Consider the following 18,759-nt stretch of genomic DNA (forward strand, 5'->3'; position numbering starts at 1 on the left):
CTCTCGAGCCGCAGTCAGTTGTATCTTTGTGCAAGCTCTTTTAAACGAGTGGAACAAAATCCCTCAAACAAATGAAATGGTACGTTAGTGGTATAGACATAACAACTACCCTTAATGTCCCATACAGTTTTAGGTGATGCGGCAGCGCCTCCTTCTGGTTGTGGGGAAGAAGTGACACAAATTTGAATTTGCCCTGTCCCTTGAGGATGGCTGTTGCGCATGCGCACCAAATGTAACAAGATGGCGGAGAGTGCGGAACTGAAGGTAAAGAGAGTCCCTTCATTAGCTTGACAAATAGACGTTTCATATTATGAGATTTAAATTAAAAATCATAGCACCATTGGTACAGGACAATAGAGACCCAAAACATGTGGTTATCAAAGCATATAATATCAAAACAACAGAGCTGTGGGGACCGGCAAACTGTTAGCTGGCTGGCTAGCTCGCTAGCATTAGCTTTGTTATTGTTGCCGACGTTCCGTTAGGCTGCTTCTGCTGTGAGCTCACCTGCAGATAAGGCCACATATCGCTTTTAGAAAGATATGTAAACCACCATTGATGTCAACTTGTTCCACCAAACGGCACTGCAGTGTTAGCCACTTAACATAATCAGTAGTTCCCCAGATGGACCACAATGTCTGTTTTTTAAATTGGGCTCTGTCTATTCCCTGGAAGATAAGCGCAATTTAGCTTCCATTAGCGTTATTTCTGATGTGATGGGACGATGGACCACGAAATGTAGCTACTGTCCACAGTCTGGTTAGCGGCGTACATTGTCGATTGATGTTCAAATAAATGAAATAAAGTAAATACTGTAACATTAGGGTTCGTTTCAGTCAGATTACGTTACACCGGCATCACACTGTCGCTGTTGGCTAGTTACATGCTAAATCTACGCGGTCTTCCTCCACCTTCTAATCGTAGTCTCTTAATGTTGGTAATTACTTTTTAATTGACAGAAAACGCTCATTGTTAAACGTTTTCGTTTTGATCTGCACCCTTCCTAAACAAATCTCGGTACTATTGACACTCCTCCTTTGCCTCATATGAGTTGCACTATTTATATACAGTATAAAAGACATGTAACATATACTCAAGTTCATCTCATTCATTGAATACATATAAATGCATCACTTACATCTGGTGTTATGCGACGCCTCATTCTATTTACTGAAATATTTACCTTGTGCAGTTCCACATTTTTGTGCTTATTGGACTCAGCAACTAACATGCAGATGACCTTGATTGATTAAGTGAATTGCCAGTTACATCTTCATATGCACTTCATTATTGCAGATTGTGTTTTTAATGCCAACACTGAGAGTTAATTGCGTGTGGTGCCACATCACACTTTTTAAACATAGTTATTCACAATGCATTACTATGATGGAACAATAAGCAACAAAACATTTTCATATCCAACATATTAACAAAGGAGACTTGACCTTTGTGGATATGAAAATGTTTTGGTTTCATAGCTCCAGTGTCACAAAGGTGTTGATCCAATGGTATGATGATGTGTTTTGTTGAGAAAAAACATTGTGTGTCATTAGATTGTTGATGATGGTAACTCATGCTGTTGTTTTCATACACCCTTCCAAAAAGGAAATTAAGTACAAGTAACGTGCGGTCTCTGCTTCAAGCCAGAGGGCCATCTCTGCCGAAACAATCTCAGAGTGGCTGTGTTAAATATATGGTATGATAGTGCTCTTAATGTGCGTCTTCCGGTTCCAAGCATATCTCAACAATAGAAATGTTACGAGTGTTTTAAGAATTACGTTTTAAATGATAAGTCTGATGACAAAAGAAACCTTTTTTCTTTACCTCTTAGTAAAGAAAATCTGTTTTCCAGGGTTTAATAATTGACAATTTTTCTCACTCTTCATTTTTCACCAGCAAATGGTAATGAGCCTTCGAGTTTCGGAGCTCCAAGTGTTGTTGGGGTATGCAGGACGGAATAAGCACGGGCGCAAACACGAACTTTTGACCAAAGCTCTTCACCTACTCAAGGCTAGCTGCAGTCCTGCAGTGCAGATGAAGATCAAAGAGCTCTACAGACGGCGCTTCCCAACCAAAATGGTTTCGCCGGTCGACTTGGCTCTGCCCGGTGTTCACTCTGCCTCCAGCCTGCCTGCTGGCCTTGCCCAGCTGGGATTTGACAGCCACGGTTCCGCATCGCCTCTGCTGCCTGTTTCTTTACTTGGCCCTAAGCATGAGCTGGGTTTGCCTCACCTTCCCTCTGCGCTTCACCCTGTACATCCTGATGTTAAGCTCCAGAGATTGCCATTCTACGACGTACTGGATGAGCTCATTAAGCCAACCAGCCTGGGTGAGTCCACCACTTCCATGTCGACTGTATGTGTAATAATAACACCTTTCCCTCATCTACATATTGATGCAGCATTGTGATTGAACCATGACTTGTTAAAACCACAATTGGTTCAATATAAGTTGACATTAGTTAGCCTAGTGATTTCTGTAGGAATTCCCTCTGACTGGCATGTTCTGTTCCTGGTTTCTTTTTCGTAGCCTCAGACAACAGTCAACGGTTCCAGGAAGCATGTTATGCTTTTGCATTAACACCACAGCAAGTTCAACAGATCAGCAGCTCTATGTAAGTAAAACGGTTCTTGTGTAAGAGATGTGAGAAAAGATGTACTGTTTACACAGGTTTATCTGACACAGCAAGCAATCAGAGTAAACTAAATTGTTATTAGATTATGTGTTACACTTTTGACCAGGTCGATCTTACTTCTTTTTTGATTCTTTAGGGACATATCTGGGACCAAATGTGACTTCGCTGTTCAAGTTCAGTTAAGGTATGTCAAACATAATTTTCTCTAATATTCAAGAAGTATATATGTGTAAAGTAAATAGTGGGCTGCATTTGACCGAACTGAAATAGTAAAATAAACGTTAAAAAAAGTCCCTCAACATTTTTAGCTTCCCGCCATAATTTATTTCTGCATTTTCAGATTTTGTTTATCAGAGACCAGCTGTCCCCAGGAGGATCATTTCCCCCCGAATCTATGTGTGAAGGTGAACAGCAAACCCTGTAATCTCCCGGTGAGTCCAGACAGTTTGTTGTCAGCCTATCCTATCAAAGTTTCTGTGTAACACACCACCAGTTACTGAGAATCAAGGTCGCTGATGTTTGATGTTTTGTCTGCAGGGATATCTTCCTCCAACCAAAAATGGAGTTGAACCAAAAAGGCCCAGTCGCCCTATCAACATAACCTCTCTTGTTCGACTGTCCACCACAGTCCCCAACACAATTGTGGTGTCGTGGACTTCAGAAATTGGAAGGGTAAGACGATCCAAGCAAAGCTTTCGAAGTCAAGTGTGATCGCCCATTAAGTAGGACATTAGTCACCTCGGTGTAACTTGTTTTGCTCCTTTTATGTTTGTTTTGTCAGAGTTTTTCCATGGCTGTTTATCTGGTAAGACAGCAATCGTCTGCCGTGTTGTTGCAAAGACTACGGGCCAAAGGAATTAGGAACCCCGACCACTCAAGAGCTCTCAGTAAGTTGCCTCTCTTTGTAGTAAAAGCATATAACTGGTGTTGCCACTTAATCTGTAAGTAAGATAATATCATATCATTTAACTTCTTTCACATAGTAAATCCTGTACATTTGTATGGCCTGTTTAACCACATAGTCACTACAATTGGAAGTCCCAAGGATTCAATTTAGAACCCAAAAAAAGAAACCAAGTTCTGCAAAGTTGTTCTTGAAAATGGCGCTTTGCTCCTTTGAACAGTTTTTGTTCCACTGTGGTTTTTTGCATACACATAGAGCATTTTCCTCCCATCATATTTTGTATTGGTTAGACAGTTGTGTATATATTCTCTTTAAGTAGTTGTATTCATTAAGGATTATTTCTGGTGTAGTTAAAGATCCTGATAAACAAATGAACATGAGAACACTTGCACTAAACAAAGTAATAATTGTTGTATTGTGTATTTATTTTTCTTCTCACAGTCAAAGAGAAATTAACAGCTGATCCAGAGAGTGAGATTGCTACCACCAGCCTACGAGTCTCTCTCCTGTGTCCGGTAAATACTTCAATTTACTGCTTATCTATTGTAGTTATTGTTATTGTGAGAAGAAAACCTAGTAGCCTGCAGAATAGCAGGAGAACCAGTTAGTCAATTAGTTATTCAATACATCTACCAAAACTGTATTGACAATTCTAATTACATTGTGATTTTTTTTAAAGTTTAAAAACTGTATTTTATTCAGCCAACAAAATGTGCCATGTACTGTATTCTTAATTGGAAAACTGTTGCTTTGTCCTGCAATACTCTGTCATTATATAACTAAGCGGCATTCTTTTTTTCCTATTTTTTTGTTTTGTGTTAAAGCTGGGGAAGATGAGGCTGACAATCCCTTGCAGAGCATTGACATGTTCTCACCTTCAGTGCTTCGATGCTACACTTTACATCCAAATGAATGAGAAGAAGCCGACATGGGTGTGTCCAGTCTGTGACAAGAAGGCACCCTATGAGCACCTCATTATTGACGGGTGAGCGCAACATGTGACACATTCCTGGTAGATTACTGTCTAACGCCTCATTTCCACTGCATGGTCAACTCCACTCACTTTTGGTACCAGTTCCTTTTCTCTATTTCTCTCTCTCTCTCTCTCTCTCTCTCTCTCTCTCTCTATATATATATATATATATATATATATATATATATATATATATATATATATATATATATATATAGGGTAGGGTCTCCCAGCTGATAGCTCATAGCGATGCCGCGTAAAACTGCTGTGACATCATCTTCTTTTCATTGGCAATCAAACAGAGGAACATCTGCACTTTGTCATTTATACGGCATAGTCTACGCCGGAGCTTTGCCGGCTGACATTTTTAAAGATCTGGCTTGAGTAAACAAATAAAACTGTGCTTGCTATTGACGTTTAGCACAGCTATTTAAAAGTAATGGGTTTGTACAGCATGTGCCGTTTCCACGATTGCGGTCGGAAGTGTTTTAACTCCACCTTTTAGTATCGGCTCAGCTCGCTTGGAACCCCGACGGAGGTGGTACAAAAAAGGTTCCAGGTGTTATCCACAACTTTTGCTTGGGACCATTCTTTTTTTTGTTTTGTTAAAAACCCCAAAAGGAAGATAAATGATTGCTACTGTGAAGTACTTGTGTACTTCTTCATGGTGGGATAAAGTGTGATCTGGGCAGTGTTTTGGTTCCGGATCAGTTTTCACGCTCTTGGATTTATTGTTTTAATCAACTTTCCTGGAACATATTTCATTATCTCATTTGTATCCGAAGCCGACTACAAAGCATCTGAATCGCAGCTTCATAACGTGCCACTATTACTGTATTTTCCAAAACGTATGGCAAAGTATTAAAGCCTTTGTCATTCTGGTTGCAAAGATGTCAAACCGTATAGAAACGTTATGCTGTTTTCACAGGTTGTTCATGGAAATCTTGAATAGCTGTTCTGACTGTGATGAAATCCAGTTCAAAGAAGATGGAAACTGGTCCCCCATGAGGTCGAAGAGAGAGGTGCAGGATGTGTCTGCTTCGTACAATGGTGTAGACAGCGGTATGTAGCTTGTGTATTTCAGATTCTTCTCAGTGTACTCAGTCATTGAGAGCTGTGAGCACAGTGTGAGTTAACTGTTCCTATGTAGATTCAACAGATACACATGAGCATAAACGGGGATCGTCTAATGACAACGGCAAGAATGTTGACGTGATTGACCTGACACTGGATAGCTCCTCTGAAGAGGAACTAGATGATGAGCCGCCTCTTAAAAGGGCCTGTCCCTCGCTGTCACCTGTCTCTCCACCTCCAAGCAAGGGGTAAGTCTCCAAACCATAAACAGGAAGTTAGATCACCATAAGCAAATGTACTCGGTTATGTTGTGTTATTTGTCTCTAACCTGATGTGGCGGTGTTTTCTTCTCAGAGTACTTAACCTACACAGCCAATCCCCACCTCTGAGCAGAGCACCCAGCATGCCCAACGTGGAAACCAGCTACATTCCTCCCCCTCCGCCTCTTATCCAGGACTATCGCCACTATTATCACACAACTAGTGACCTGCCAGGTACACGTCACTTGCCTTAAAAGATAGGTCTGTCTTTATACGAAGCCTATCTTTGAAGTCAGGCGTTTGCTTATCGCTAAATCAATTTGTACCTATAAATATTGGTTGTGTATATCCAGAATAAAGTAAATAGACTGAACCTTTTCCTTTTCTTACAGATCTAAATTTCTTCTCCTTCCTCCAAGGCGACAATCAGGTATATTTACTCAAACACATACACCTCGGCAGCATCATACTACAGTACATTTATGTTGTGTTGTTGTTTTAACGGTCACTCTTTTCGGTCCTGTTAGCATTACAACATGGTGATGGCTGCTGCGGCAGCTGCTTCGGCATCGGCGTCGGAGGATCACGACTTGCTCCTGAACCGTTTCCTGCCCTACGGCTCCTCTCAGATGTTACGGGAACAGCCGGGCACCCCGGGGAGCAGCACGCTTGCAGCCACCAACGGAGGCAGCAACAGTGGCAGCACCAGTAGTTTGGTGTCTTCCAGCAGTCTGCGGGACCGCGACAAAGACAGAGAGCGAGACAGAGACACCATCTCAGGATTGTCGAGGTCCTCAGTGGAAGCTGCAGCGGCGGCGGCCATTTATGGCTCCATATCTGACGTTATCTCTCTTGACTAGATCCCCACAAAACTGAAAGACATGGGAGACCTCGGGAACAGGAGTTCTTTGTAAATAAGGAAGGGGAAGATGACAGAATACAGTGCTATGTACAGAGAGGAAAATCTATTTTCAATTTTACTTATCGTATGTATATAAACTTTGGACGCTTCTTGTCCGGTAAGTTACTTCAGTTGATATTTTTCTGTGAATACTGAAGACTTTTTCACATTTCTTCATGTGGTCCTTTGATTATATTGTACCTTTTGTACCTGGTTTTTACAGTTTTGTTTCGATATTTCATGTCAATTGCATTATTTCAGTATAATATGTGCACAGAACCCAATGACGTGACACCTTATGTAACATGATATTTAAAGTATAAAAAAATGGGCATTGTTATAGATGTACAAAAGGCAAGTCACAGCAAAACAGGAAAATGTGTAACACTTTCTTTATTTTCTGAATGGTATCATTTCTGTCAAAACTGTTTTGACAGCAGAAATATCTGGCCATTTCTGCCATCACTGTAGATTTTTCTGTAAGACATTGATGCTGTGGTCATTTTATTTTCAAGGAATTATTTATGATGTAAGTTATGTATGTATGTATGCTGTTTTTTAAAGAAGCATTCCTTATGCCTCTAGGAACTGTTGCCACTAGAATTGAAACACTAGATCCTTCTGTTGTCAGAACTCGGCACTCGTTTAGCCTGTTTCAGTCAATTGAATATGAACCATAGTGTATAGTTTAGAGACTATACCTAAAATACATATAAATTGGGAGTAAGTCAGTATTGTAAGACCAGGTTTTTTAATGTGTAAATGAATGACTAGTCCAGCAAGCACACTTCTTATGTTTCTTCTAAAATACACCAGTTTTATTTTGAATACTACACTCAAAAATGATAAGCAAAATACTGCAGCAAAGTTGCTGGTTGACGTCGTTCAAGACAGCTAGTTTCTGGTCCACTTGAGGTAAATTGACATTTCATAATGCATTTATGTTATTTTAGCACTTGATCTTTACATAAAGGCTGTGAAAAGGCCTGAAAGCTCACCTGTTGTGTGCTATGCAGTTCCTTACTGAGGCCACAGGATGCATAGCCTTTTTGTTAAGTGTATTTGCAACAGCCTGTAAGGGAACTGTGATCACTTATTCTCTGAGTGTATCGCAACAGGCATTTGGGCCCTGAAGTTAAAACCATTGAAGTTGTTATGGACGCATCCCCTCCCTTTTATTTTTCTTGACTTGTGCTTACAATTAGGATTATTTATTATCACATATATTTTAAGCATTTGTTTGATTTGTGGATATGCATTACTGTCATTGTATGTGATATTTCTTTTGTAATGATATAATTAATGCTATTTAAAGATGTCATAGTTGCTTGACATGCATTGTAACATTTTCTGTTTGTTTTACTATCAGATGATGTCAATAACTCAATAGAGGCTTTGATCATTTTGAACTGCTACAAGGTCTACTGTGCTGTTTGATACTTGTAGAATTTACAGATATAAGAAAGGGCACAGTTGCTTGGAAGGCAGTTCAGATCCAGCTGCATGGAAAAAATCCTAAACTTAATCACACTTCAATACAGCACATGCTTGTAGTAGAGGTAGATGTATTGCCCAATATTGATTTTTTTTTTTCAGACAAATAATCAGCTTATGTGAAGGGCATTTAGGAACCAGAATTTGGTGTCGAGAAACACCAATATATGTTTGAAGTAGTTTATAAATGGTGTCATATTACAGTCTTTACACCAGAGGGAACTGACAATGAATGTCTGAACTACATGTTTTACCAATCCATCCAATAGTTGTTAAAATATTGGTATTACTACAGGGAAATAGTCAGTAGAAAAAACATCCTCTGTGATCCATGAATGGCTGTGTCCATCTACTAGAACCCTTTGGATTACTGTATACACATTTTTAATTTGGGGTATTTTAATCAAAATGCACAAAATAACAATGGTGCATACTTATTGATTAATTTAAACCCTAAACTTATTGGCCCATTTCAAACTGCTTAAATCTTGAAAATGTAATGTATTGACTGTCATTATGCCAAGATCTGAGACATTGTTTTTCCTATATGGGCCACATGATTCTGAGGTGGCGGCCCAACAGGTGTTGGATTCAGTCTCGAGATTGATTGATTTGTGTGTCCTTAAGTAGTGACAGAGATATGGTGAGTTAGTGTCTTAAAATCCTTATTGTATTTTACCTACAATTATCACTACTCTGGCCCAAATCTAGAGGAAACTATATCTCCTTGTTCAGACACTTGCTCTCCTGTTACTAATTGTCCTACTGCATCAGTGAGCAAAACTAATATGTACAATATTTGTGCCAAGCACCGCACACGGCCGCCACCAGGGCTACAGACAGAGGGGTGTTTCATGGAACCAAAGGGCCTTCAGTTTACCTGTATATGAAACATGTTTACATTATTATGTAACATCTTTTACATTATTATGTAACTAATATATCTATATATACAGTATATATTATGGGTTTGCGTCAGGAGGATCATTTTAAGGAGGACTAAATTATACTCAGTAACGGGATGATACATTTCTGCATAGTCATCCTGGTAATAGTAGTTTTGAACCATCAGAAACAGCAAATGTTTCAAAAATATAGAAATCTGAACACGTTTCAAATATTTTGCTTGCCAGAAAACTTTTCCTTGAGGGGTACAGTTGCGTTGGCTTAATCGTGACTCATAGCCTCAGTGTTTCAATTAAATTTGCATTTATCAGTCTTTTCATCTATCTCACTTATTTGTATGTTCTAAAACATACCACTAAAATATCAACGAAAAACAACTTAATGAAGACGCTCATTACATACAACAAAAAAGTATTGAAAAGACAGTTATTTTCTCTTCAAAGACATTTAAATTTGGAGTTTCATTTCGAGCATGAATGTACAGCGACGTTCAGGCGAGGAACACATAAATTGTCTTTGCTTTCAGGCGCATCTCTGGTCGCGGTATTAATGCGTCATTGCGCTGGTTATGACGTGTTTAGAGAGCGGCGCCGTTTCAGACAGGAATGGGAGCTAGCAATTTTCCCCATATTTTGATAGTTTAATCCGTGAATGGCGCCGAAACAGGACCCGAAACCTAAATTTCAAGAAGGTAACAAGTTGTCTGTTTTCATTCCTGGTAGATTTATAGTGTCTGTCCGTGCTGGAGCCTTCGGAAAGGTCCGAGGTGCTAGCTAGCTTTGACACTGCCGCCGCCGAACCGCTAGCGTTGCCTTCATTGTTGTTGCACATACCAGGTCTTGGTGGTTTTTATTTGACGCGATAGTTATTTACTTTACGGCATAGTGTATTTTTAGCAGTCCGTTTGTATATCGGTGAAGTCGTGGTTTGATTTCCTGCGATCTAGAGCCTAGCTAACTACAAGCGGTAGCTTCCTTCAGGCAGCGTTAGCTCCCCATTGATTTAACCGCCCACCTGAGTCCGAGCTGGCGTACGGCTGGTGCCTTCTGCAGCTCTCTTTAATATGACAAGTACATCGTGTATTGAAAGTACTTTAGTGGTTTTTGTTAGTCAAATCAACTTTTCGCAAGAAAGAAAAATTGTGTTAATTGATTAAGTAATTAATTGTAATATATAGCACATATGTATTGGTCACTCATTGTTTTCATTAACGCTAATTGTAAAAAGGAAATGAAGGTAATTATGTTTTTAGAGCTAAGTGAATTTCGTTTCTGACACTGATCCGTACCAAATGGCCTTTTTAAAATGGTATGCAGTATAATTGAATGTTATAGTATTCGTATATAATAATATTTATCACCGTCTCAATTGAAACATGTCAATTAACGTTAAGCAAAGTGCTGCAAGCGCTCAAACCCAAGTGTTTATCTTAATGAGTCGATTAATTGATTATGGATTGATCATTTGACAGAAAACTAGTTGTAACAATTATTATATTCGAAACATTTTCAGCTTCCCAATATGATTTGATGTTTATTTTCATGATAAACGGAATATCTCTTGGTTTTAAAGACTACATTTTATTTAGATTGTTTTAAACATTCAACAAACAAATCGATAGTGAAAATAATCTTTTACGTTTTTGGCTGAGCCCTAACCTGCATACATAATGTGAGGTCTTCTGCTAAATTAAACTCTTGTCTGACTCAAGCTAATTCAATGTGATCTGAGTTCCCATGTGTGTGGCTGAAAACCGATTTCTAATTTAATGTAATTATTGTTCTCTGCAATTATTAAGAGACTGGTGTTGGTGGTTGATGTGCAAGAGTTTACGGTGTAATTCTTCTTCTTGTGTTTTATGTAGGAGTAGTTTAGTCAGCTTTACAATTTAATCTGTTTTAATTGGACTGCTCTCATGCTGATTGTAATTGACCAACACTCTGTTCAGGTGAAAGAGTGCTGTGTTTTCATGGGCCATTGCTCTACGAAGCTAAGGTAGGCTGCTTTAGTTAGCCTGTTACTCTGATCATGTGATCCTCCTCTGTGTCTCTTATATGACATTCTTTTGACAATTAATGATGTCTTTTTTTGCAGTGTGTTAAGATAAACATCAAGGAGAAACAAATCAAATACTTTATTCATTACAGTGGTTGGAATAAGAAGTAAGTTTTGGTTCAGATAAATCTAATATTTAATACTAGTACTGAAAATATTTCCCATGTGCTTGATTTCTTGCTTGGTGTTTTATATTCCAGCTGGGACGAATGGGTTCCTGAAAGCAGAGTGCTGAAGTATGTGGACAGTAATCTGCAGAAACAGAAAGAGCTTCAGAGGGCCAATCAGTAAGTATATTCTCCCTTTTTACTAACGTTAGTGTTTACAGACAGAGTTATTTTATGAACAAGGTCCACGATTGAGCAAATTAAGGCAAAAATACAGTCATTGCCTAATAATACATTTAAAAAAATGGTGTTCTACATGATTAACATTGTATATAAGACCTAATGTGTTACAACACACTGGGGCACACAGAGCAGTCCGTTATGTACTGTATAGCTACAAAAGAAAAGAAAACAAATGAGGTTTTTAAATGTACTGCCTAAATTCAGCAACTGTAGTTGTCTGTGTCCTAAAATCTCCTGAAAACAGTCTTACTTTAATATGAATGATGTATTCTTAAGTAATTGTTTTCTTAATGTAGAGACCATTATGTAGAAGGAAGAATGAGGGGTGCTGCGCCAAATAAGAAGATACCTGCTCCACCGCAGAAAAATGATGTGTGAGTTTAAGTCATTTGTTATTCTACATGTCAGCTGCTGTAATTTCTCCAGTTTTAGCGATCTGACACATGTTACTGATTTTTAGAATTATTATTATTTTAACACCTTTTTTGTCTCTTGTAGGAAAACCAAAAAGAACAAACAAAAGAGTAAGCATGAATGTCATGTTGTGTATTTATATAGTAAACATCTTTTAAATGCATGCCTTCTGTCAACTTTACAACAGAAGCTGTCAAACATAATTAGTCATATCAGAATGTCACAATGAATTTATTTTCTTTTTTATAAATGAAATAACAGGTATGCTTCTGATCTTGCAGCTCCTGGTGCAGGAGAAGGGACAAGTTCAGGAGGTGACCCAACTCACCCTCCACGAAAGAAGAGGGCACGCGTTGACCCAACTGTTGAAAGTGTAAGTTCATAATTAGTAAGGATGTTTCTAATTGGTGGCTTTTATATTTCTTTGGATGATGTCAAATAATACTGAGCTGAACTGAAGGTAGCTGAGTAAGAAGTCTAATTCTCTGTAGGTATGTTTCGGAGGATCTTTAACTGCATAAACATTCTGTTAACAAGCTTCTTTCTTAAATGTGTTCTTGTCCGCTCAGGAGGAGACCTTTATAAATCGAGTGGAGGTTAAAGTAAAAATCCCAGAGGAGCTGAAACCATGGCTTGTGGATGACTGGGACCTGATAACACGGCAAAAACAGGTTCGTAACCTTAAAATCCACACAGCATTTTTCTTCATTAATACTATCACATGTGTTTACAATATAACTATGGTTCCTGCAGATCCTTAAAAGGCATTGAATTGTTGATTCTTAACCCCCAAAAAACAACTAAACTGCTATAAAAATGAATAGTGTAGGTTTCAGTTTGTCCTTGAATAAATGCTGCAGCTCCTTTTTTAAAACCCAAGTGAAGTTCCAGTGTTTGCTTCTCAGCTAGTCTGTTGGTTACGAGCTGCTACGTGATGGCTTCCCAGTCAGCAAGGAATATTTTTTACTATTTAGCACCCGTTTAAACAAAGTTACAAGGAGCTTTACAGGATACAGAAAAGGAAGACACAGACAGACACAAATATCTGATTGCTTACAATAAATAGTTTCTGGCGGTTTTATCCTGATAACTCACCCATCCTTTTGCAATGCCCTCAATCATGCTACTGAGGATGCTGGTGCTTATGGGGTGTTGCTCTGAGTTTTGATTTAATTCTGAATAACATTAAAAAATACTTTAAGTCTTAAACCAATGGAGCCCTAATGACGTTTTCAAAGTTATTTATTTGTGTTTCTTTTTGTCCTTCAGCTTTTCCACCTACCGGCCAAAAAGAACGTTGATGCAGTCCTTGAAGATTATGCAAACTACAAGAAATCGAGAGGAAACTCTGACAGCAAGTAAAAAAAAAAAATATATATATATATTTTTTTTTTGTTTGTTTTCATACTTGCTAAGCTGTTGTAGACCATGCAGGCAGTGCAAAATATGAATTGTTTGCCTGTGTCCGAGAGATATAACTTGTTTTTCCTCCACTACTCAGGGAGTTTGCTGTGAATGAGGTGGTTGCTGGTATCCGGGAATATTTCAGTGTCATGCTGGGGACGCAACTTCTCTACAAATTTGAGAGGCCGCAGTACGCAGACATCCTGGCCAACCACCCAGATACATCTATGTCTCAAATCTACGGCGCCCCTCACCTACTCAGACTCTTTGGTAAAAACACCTGCACTTATTTATATTATTTTTGAGAAAAGCTTTAATGTATTGAGACTTAACACTTTTGTAGCAATCTGACTGTAGAACAGTTGAATTGGCACAAAAAGGTATCTAATCACTGATGGACTCGCCTCATTTGTTGAGCCCCAATTTAGCCTTTCTCGGACTTATGGGAAAGGGTGTGCATTAAAGGCAGCTTAGACAAATAATAAATAAACAACTTTATTAGCATATTTCAAAAAGCTACTGTCCTTATCTAAACACATGAAACGAACCACACAACATATTATTGAGAGAGGCTTTGCTCAGAAGCTGGATTTATTATTATTATTATTATTATTATTATTATTATTATTATTATTAGCGATGGCACAAATGTCAATAGGATGTTGAATATGGTTCTAGTGCAGCACCCAGAAGTCCTGGGCTCGGTACTATACAGCAGGATTTAGTGTTGGAGAGGTAACGTCAAAGTTAACCCCGGGTTTTCATTTCAGTTCTGTCATTATCACAGTTTTAATTGGTATCTGCATGAAAGTTACAAAACGTCGGGTTGTGTTGCGCCTCACATGTATTAAAAAAAAATGTTTGTCTCGGCTTTTGAAAGTGTTTACTGGCCACTGAGCTGTAGCTGCTATATTGTTCACATAAAACACCAAGTTTGCAAACAGTCGTCTGCCTTCTAAAAGGCATGACAAATATCTGAATTTAAAGTTCTGACTTTAAAATCCCTTTTAAAAAAAACATATAAAACAATACAGGCCATCATTACTTTGATCCTAACCTGCTATTATATTATTCTTTTGTACATTGAGAAAACAAAAATACTGTAATTCTCATCAACTAGAACTGTCCATACACGTTAGAAATACTACCTTTTTGTGCACATCGGTATTCTTCTGCATCCACTATGACCTGTGTTCTGTGTTTCTTTCATCTCTTGAATTACCTTCTTGAGGATAAGTGGAATTATTAAAGTGTTTCTAATAATAAATGTAATTATAAATGAAGATGAGGTTTGAGGCCACATCTTTTATAACATTCTGCCTTTTGTTTGGTTTTCAAAGTGAGAATTGGAGCTATGCTGGCGTACACTCCTCTGGATGAGAAGAGCCTTGCACTGCTGCTCAGTTATCTACAAGACTTCCTCAAGTGAGTATTCACAAAACTCTCATTATAAGGCTCGTATTGATTCCTCTGCAGCAGCAATGAATAAAACACAACTCCATTACAGGTATCTTGTAAAGAACTCTGCATCGCTCTTCAATGCAAGTGACTATGAAGTTGCCCCTCCGGAGTATCACCGCAAGGCTGTTTAAGGTTTTTTTATTTTAGGATCTGGAGCCTTTGTGTGTTGAAGTTTGGAGACGACGTTCATACCTGTCGAGAGGATGTGATTTCACAAAAAGCCTTTGGAGAACTGATTGTGCGAGATCTGTTGATTTATTAAAGAAGAAGAATCGGAGCAAGATGTCACACTAATCCCTGGACAAATTCATTTTCTTTCATGTGGAAAGCTGCTGAGTACGCTCTTCCTGTATTGGTATGTTTTTGAGTACCACTTTTTAGTTTCTATGATACTTGTTTTGTCCGGTGGTTTACCAAGATCTTTTGAAAAGGAATTTCATCATGATTATTTTTTGGTTTCCTGTCTTGGTTCAAATGCTGGCTAAATTTGTCTTGTAGGCTGTCATCATTTTCTAATAAAAACCTCATTCACAAGTTGTTGGTGTACCTCTGATTTGAACCAGATGTAAGACAGTTAGATCAAGGTGGAATTTATTGTCCATCTTTTTACCTACAGGGGAAATTACATTGCTTCTTGTTGTTATTGGTACTGTTGTTGCTGTCGGCAGTACATCCTCCTAACTTGAGCATATTGAAGTCGTGAATGCTCTAATCGCTGGTGCATTTTTTTCATAGACAAGAGTGTATTTAGACAAGCATACACTTTGTCTAAAAAGTCAGCTGTTTCAGAGAGGAACCGTGTTTGGTTATTACGTCAATTGTTTGAAACTCCACAGTAATTAAGTCTGCATATATTTAGTGGTTGTTTAATATTTCTCCACGAGGAACTGATATCAATGTGAAACATGAACTAAATGCTTTTTGCTTATTGCATGTTTACTTTTCCTTTCATTCTAATTGAATGTGAAAAACCAGTATAACTGAAAAATACATATTTTGCTCCCTTTACAAACCCAAAAAGCTAAACTCAAAGAAGACAAACCTGTCTATGGAGTTCATAGGCAGACTGAGGAGTTGCAGTTTGTAAACACTATGTTCAAAGTCGGTCCCTCGCTCCTGACCAAGGTACCCAAACGGCAGTCTAACTCAACTGGAGGCCGACTGCAGGTATACGCCTGCCATTGGCCACTGATTTCAGCCAACATTCTCCTCCCCTTACGTTTTCTGTGCAATCTATTTAGCAAGGACACTTTTGTCAAAGATTGGTATAAAGAAATACAACCCAGCCAGAATGTTTCTTTAACCAAGTATTCGCTGTCATTTTGAAGCGAACTTTGGCCTCATTTTCTACCTACAAACTTATTAAAGTAGTAAAAATCTGATTTAGTACAAACCTGCAAAACAATGATTTGATTATCCTGTTTTCAGTACACATGTAAAGGCTCGTAGCTACACGATTACAATATTGTCATGCTGTCAGTTAAATTATGTCATTAAACTAGCAGGACAGTGGACAGACAGCGAGGAGGTCTAATCAGGCGAAAGGGAAAACACTGAGTAGGTCAACACAAGTATGTTAAAATAGTACGTTGTGGTCTCTTTCTGTTGGGCTGGGGTGGATTTGTGCAACAGATAAATGTAGGCGTCTGTCTGAAGTCTGACTTATAGTTAGAACTAAGCTGTAGCTGAAGTCTATCTTTGTGAAACTGGTCATTGATGTTATTAGAGGCGCTTTTTATTTCAGGCCTCCACTGTAAAAACCCTGCAAACAGTAAGATGTCAATCAGGCAACTCAAGTGAAAACACCTGAGAGAGATTGAGCATTGACATATTATTTAAAACACTAAAATGTTTGTCCCCGCTCTATCTGGTTTGTTTAGTTCACATGGAGTGTTTGAGTAGCATCCATACACTGACTGCAGCTGGCATCATTTAAGATTGTGGATTTATGACTTCAGCAAAGATACCATCCTTTTTTTATTTTTTATATATGACAAAACTGATGACTTACTTAATTGGACAGATGGCCTCAATTTAATCACATTCTCAGGCCTGTTCTGTACTTCTGCCTGAAAGCTTGTAGTATTCCACCCCTTTTCACATCATTTCAAGCAAAGTGGGGAATGTGCTCAAACTCCGAGGTTACAAAGACACCTGTGAGTTTGTTCCTCTTATAATGTCTGAAATTATTTTCCTGCTCTGATGGTTTGGAGTCATCAAACTCTTCTCCTGCTGCCAGTGATGGAATAACATCCCGGTGATGGAAAGCATGTGGTGCAGTCAAGAGCATTTTGGCAAGGAAAGAAATGTAATATGCTATTGAAACCAGGCCACAGCCGCTTCGTCCTCATCCTCACCTCTCTGGACATAAATGTGTTCAGTAGAATCCCCCCTTCCACTTTTCCACTATTGTGACTTGCTTGACATGAAAAAGAGAAGCGTAATATTAGTTTCAGACTGATTTGTGGTTTTGCCTGTGTCAGCTGCTCGCAGTTGTTATGGCAAGAACAATTCAGACCGTTTCAAGAAGAATTTCTTTAATCCAATTTCCCCTCGCCTTAACCAGGGCCATATGTTTTCACTGGAGTGTGTTCTCAGATCACAGCGGCCTGATGGCTTTTAACAGCCCATCAGAAAGACTGACGCGCACACAGGACTCCTCTGCAGTTCCGTTCAGGGAGACACCTCAGTGCCTGCTCCTTTCTTGGCTCCACAACTGCTGCGATTAACACTTTGCACATGGCCTTGCATGCAGGGTCAACAAGAGGCCTTCCTCTGGAGTGAGGGCCTTCATGTGACCCTGGTGACACAGATCCACAGTGCTTTCATTGCCCAACAGATGAGAGAGACCAATGCATGACACAGCCGCGGCTAATGAGGCCGGTCCACGTCTGAGTGATGGTTTCAGCAGGTTTCCCTGCTTTTCTGTGCTGGTCCGCCAACCAAACAACTCACTTCAGACAGGACTGCAGGAACCGCTTGGATCAGGGATTTCAGGGAGTTCATTGCTCTTTAGGGATGATTGTAGGATTTAACAGCATATTTTAGCATTTATGTGGCTCTGTTTTATATATTATGGCAAATAAGCTTTTGTTCTAATGTAAAAATCAGTGGTGGACATTCATTCAAATTGATATTTGATTTGAGTTTCTCCATTTTATACGTGGCCCACTTTATACGTCTACTCCATTCGCAATTTCAGAGTGAAATGGAAATCACTATTTGGATTTTAAAAGCATTCAGACAATGGCATAACAGATAGCCTAAGTATGTCCACAGGTTTCACAAATCCACCTTCCAGCACCTCCAGTTGAGCCAAATCCACCTTCCAGCTCTCAATTAACACTTAACGTCTTGTTCATGTCTCAGTTAAATCTACATAAAGTCGAGGGGAGGGTCAGATTCATGAAAATTCTGATTGTCATGTTTCACAATATAATTTGATGCATTGATATGAAAAAAGAGAAGCAATTACAGGTTTTAAGTGAAAGTTCTTAATACTTTTTCCACTACTGAAAACGTTTGATTTGGTGTAATAGTGTGTGATAGCCACCAGATGGCAGGATTTCACCGAACAACTAAAGCGACAAAGTCATGCATCTCTCGGTTCCCCATTCGAGTACCATGGTGGTACTTCTGTGAGGTGCTGGAAACTGACCGTATTGGCTCATTTTATTATTATCAGAATTGTTTCAGTGATTTGTTTCTTCTCACAGGAACACACATAAGAGACACCCCAATAAAAAGATTGTCGTCCAATCCCTCTAGGCCTTCTGCTGACATCCCCTCCTCCCATTGACAACACATATTATCAGTTTAACTCACTGATGAAAGACATTTTTCTCTACACGATTCCTCCAAAGCGTATCCATCTGCTTCAGACTCTCTGAGGTGAAAAAACGTCTGTGTTTAATGTGGTCGTGAATGT

The 18,759-nt window shown here is 38.9% G+C and overlaps 2 protein-coding genes across 2 annotated transcripts; both read left to right on the forward strand.

Annotated features, from left to right (window-relative positions):
• Positions 1-240: 240 nt before the first annotated feature.
• pias1b (protein inhibitor of activated STAT, 1b) lies at positions 241-6,706 on the forward strand (the record flags this gene model as incomplete). The annotated part of the gene is made up of 14 exons (XM_079223745.1): positions 241-264; positions 1,897-2,329; positions 2,530-2,614; positions 2,772-2,819; positions 2,976-3,066; positions 3,173-3,307; positions 3,417-3,522; positions 3,981-4,054; positions 4,364-4,524; positions 5,441-5,574; positions 5,672-5,834; positions 5,941-6,080; positions 6,239-6,276; positions 6,374-6,706. 14 exons carry the CDS (start codon positions 241-243, stop codon positions 6,704-6,706), a joined length of 1,965 nt encoding a protein of 654 aa, XP_079079871.1.
• A 3,043-nt stretch (positions 6,707-9,749) lies between these two features.
• On the forward strand, positions 9,750-15,365 carry morf4l1 (mortality factor 4 like 1). Its single transcript, XM_079224184.1, has 12 exons — positions 9,750-9,838; positions 11,096-11,142; positions 11,242-11,309; positions 11,403-11,489; positions 11,849-11,926; positions 12,051-12,076; positions 12,248-12,339; positions 12,536-12,637; positions 13,236-13,324; positions 13,468-13,640; positions 14,711-14,795; positions 14,878-15,365. Exons 1-12 carry the CDS (start codon positions 9,799-9,801, stop codon positions 14,960-14,962), a joined length of 972 nt encoding a protein of 323 aa, XP_079080310.1. The 5' UTR covers positions 9,750-9,798; the 3' UTR covers positions 14,963-15,365.
• The last annotated feature ends 3,394 nt before the right edge of the window (positions 15,366-18,759 follow it).

Source organism: Taurulus bubalis (genome assembly GCF_910589615.1).
Source record: "Taurulus bubalis genome assembly, chromosome: 9".
Lineage (NCBI taxonomy): Eukaryota > Metazoa > Chordata > Actinopteri > Perciformes > Cottidae > Taurulus > Taurulus bubalis.

What these genes read in the sequence shown, in the direction of transcription:
- morf4l1 (XM_079224184.1), top strand. Translation starts at nt 9,799, where the DNA reads ATGGCGCCGAAACAGGACCCGAAACCTAAATTTCAAGAAG. An exon ending in GAAACCTAAATTTCAAGAAG is followed by an intron (nt 9,839 to 11,095) that starts GTAACAAGTTGT and finishes CACTCTGTTCAG; the next exon opens with GTGAAAGAGTGCTGTGTTTT. An exon ending in CAAAAAGAACAAACAAAAGA is followed by an intron (nt 12,077 to 12,247) that starts GTAAGCATGAAT and finishes CTGATCTTGCAG; the next exon opens with CTCCTGGTGCAGGAGAAGGG.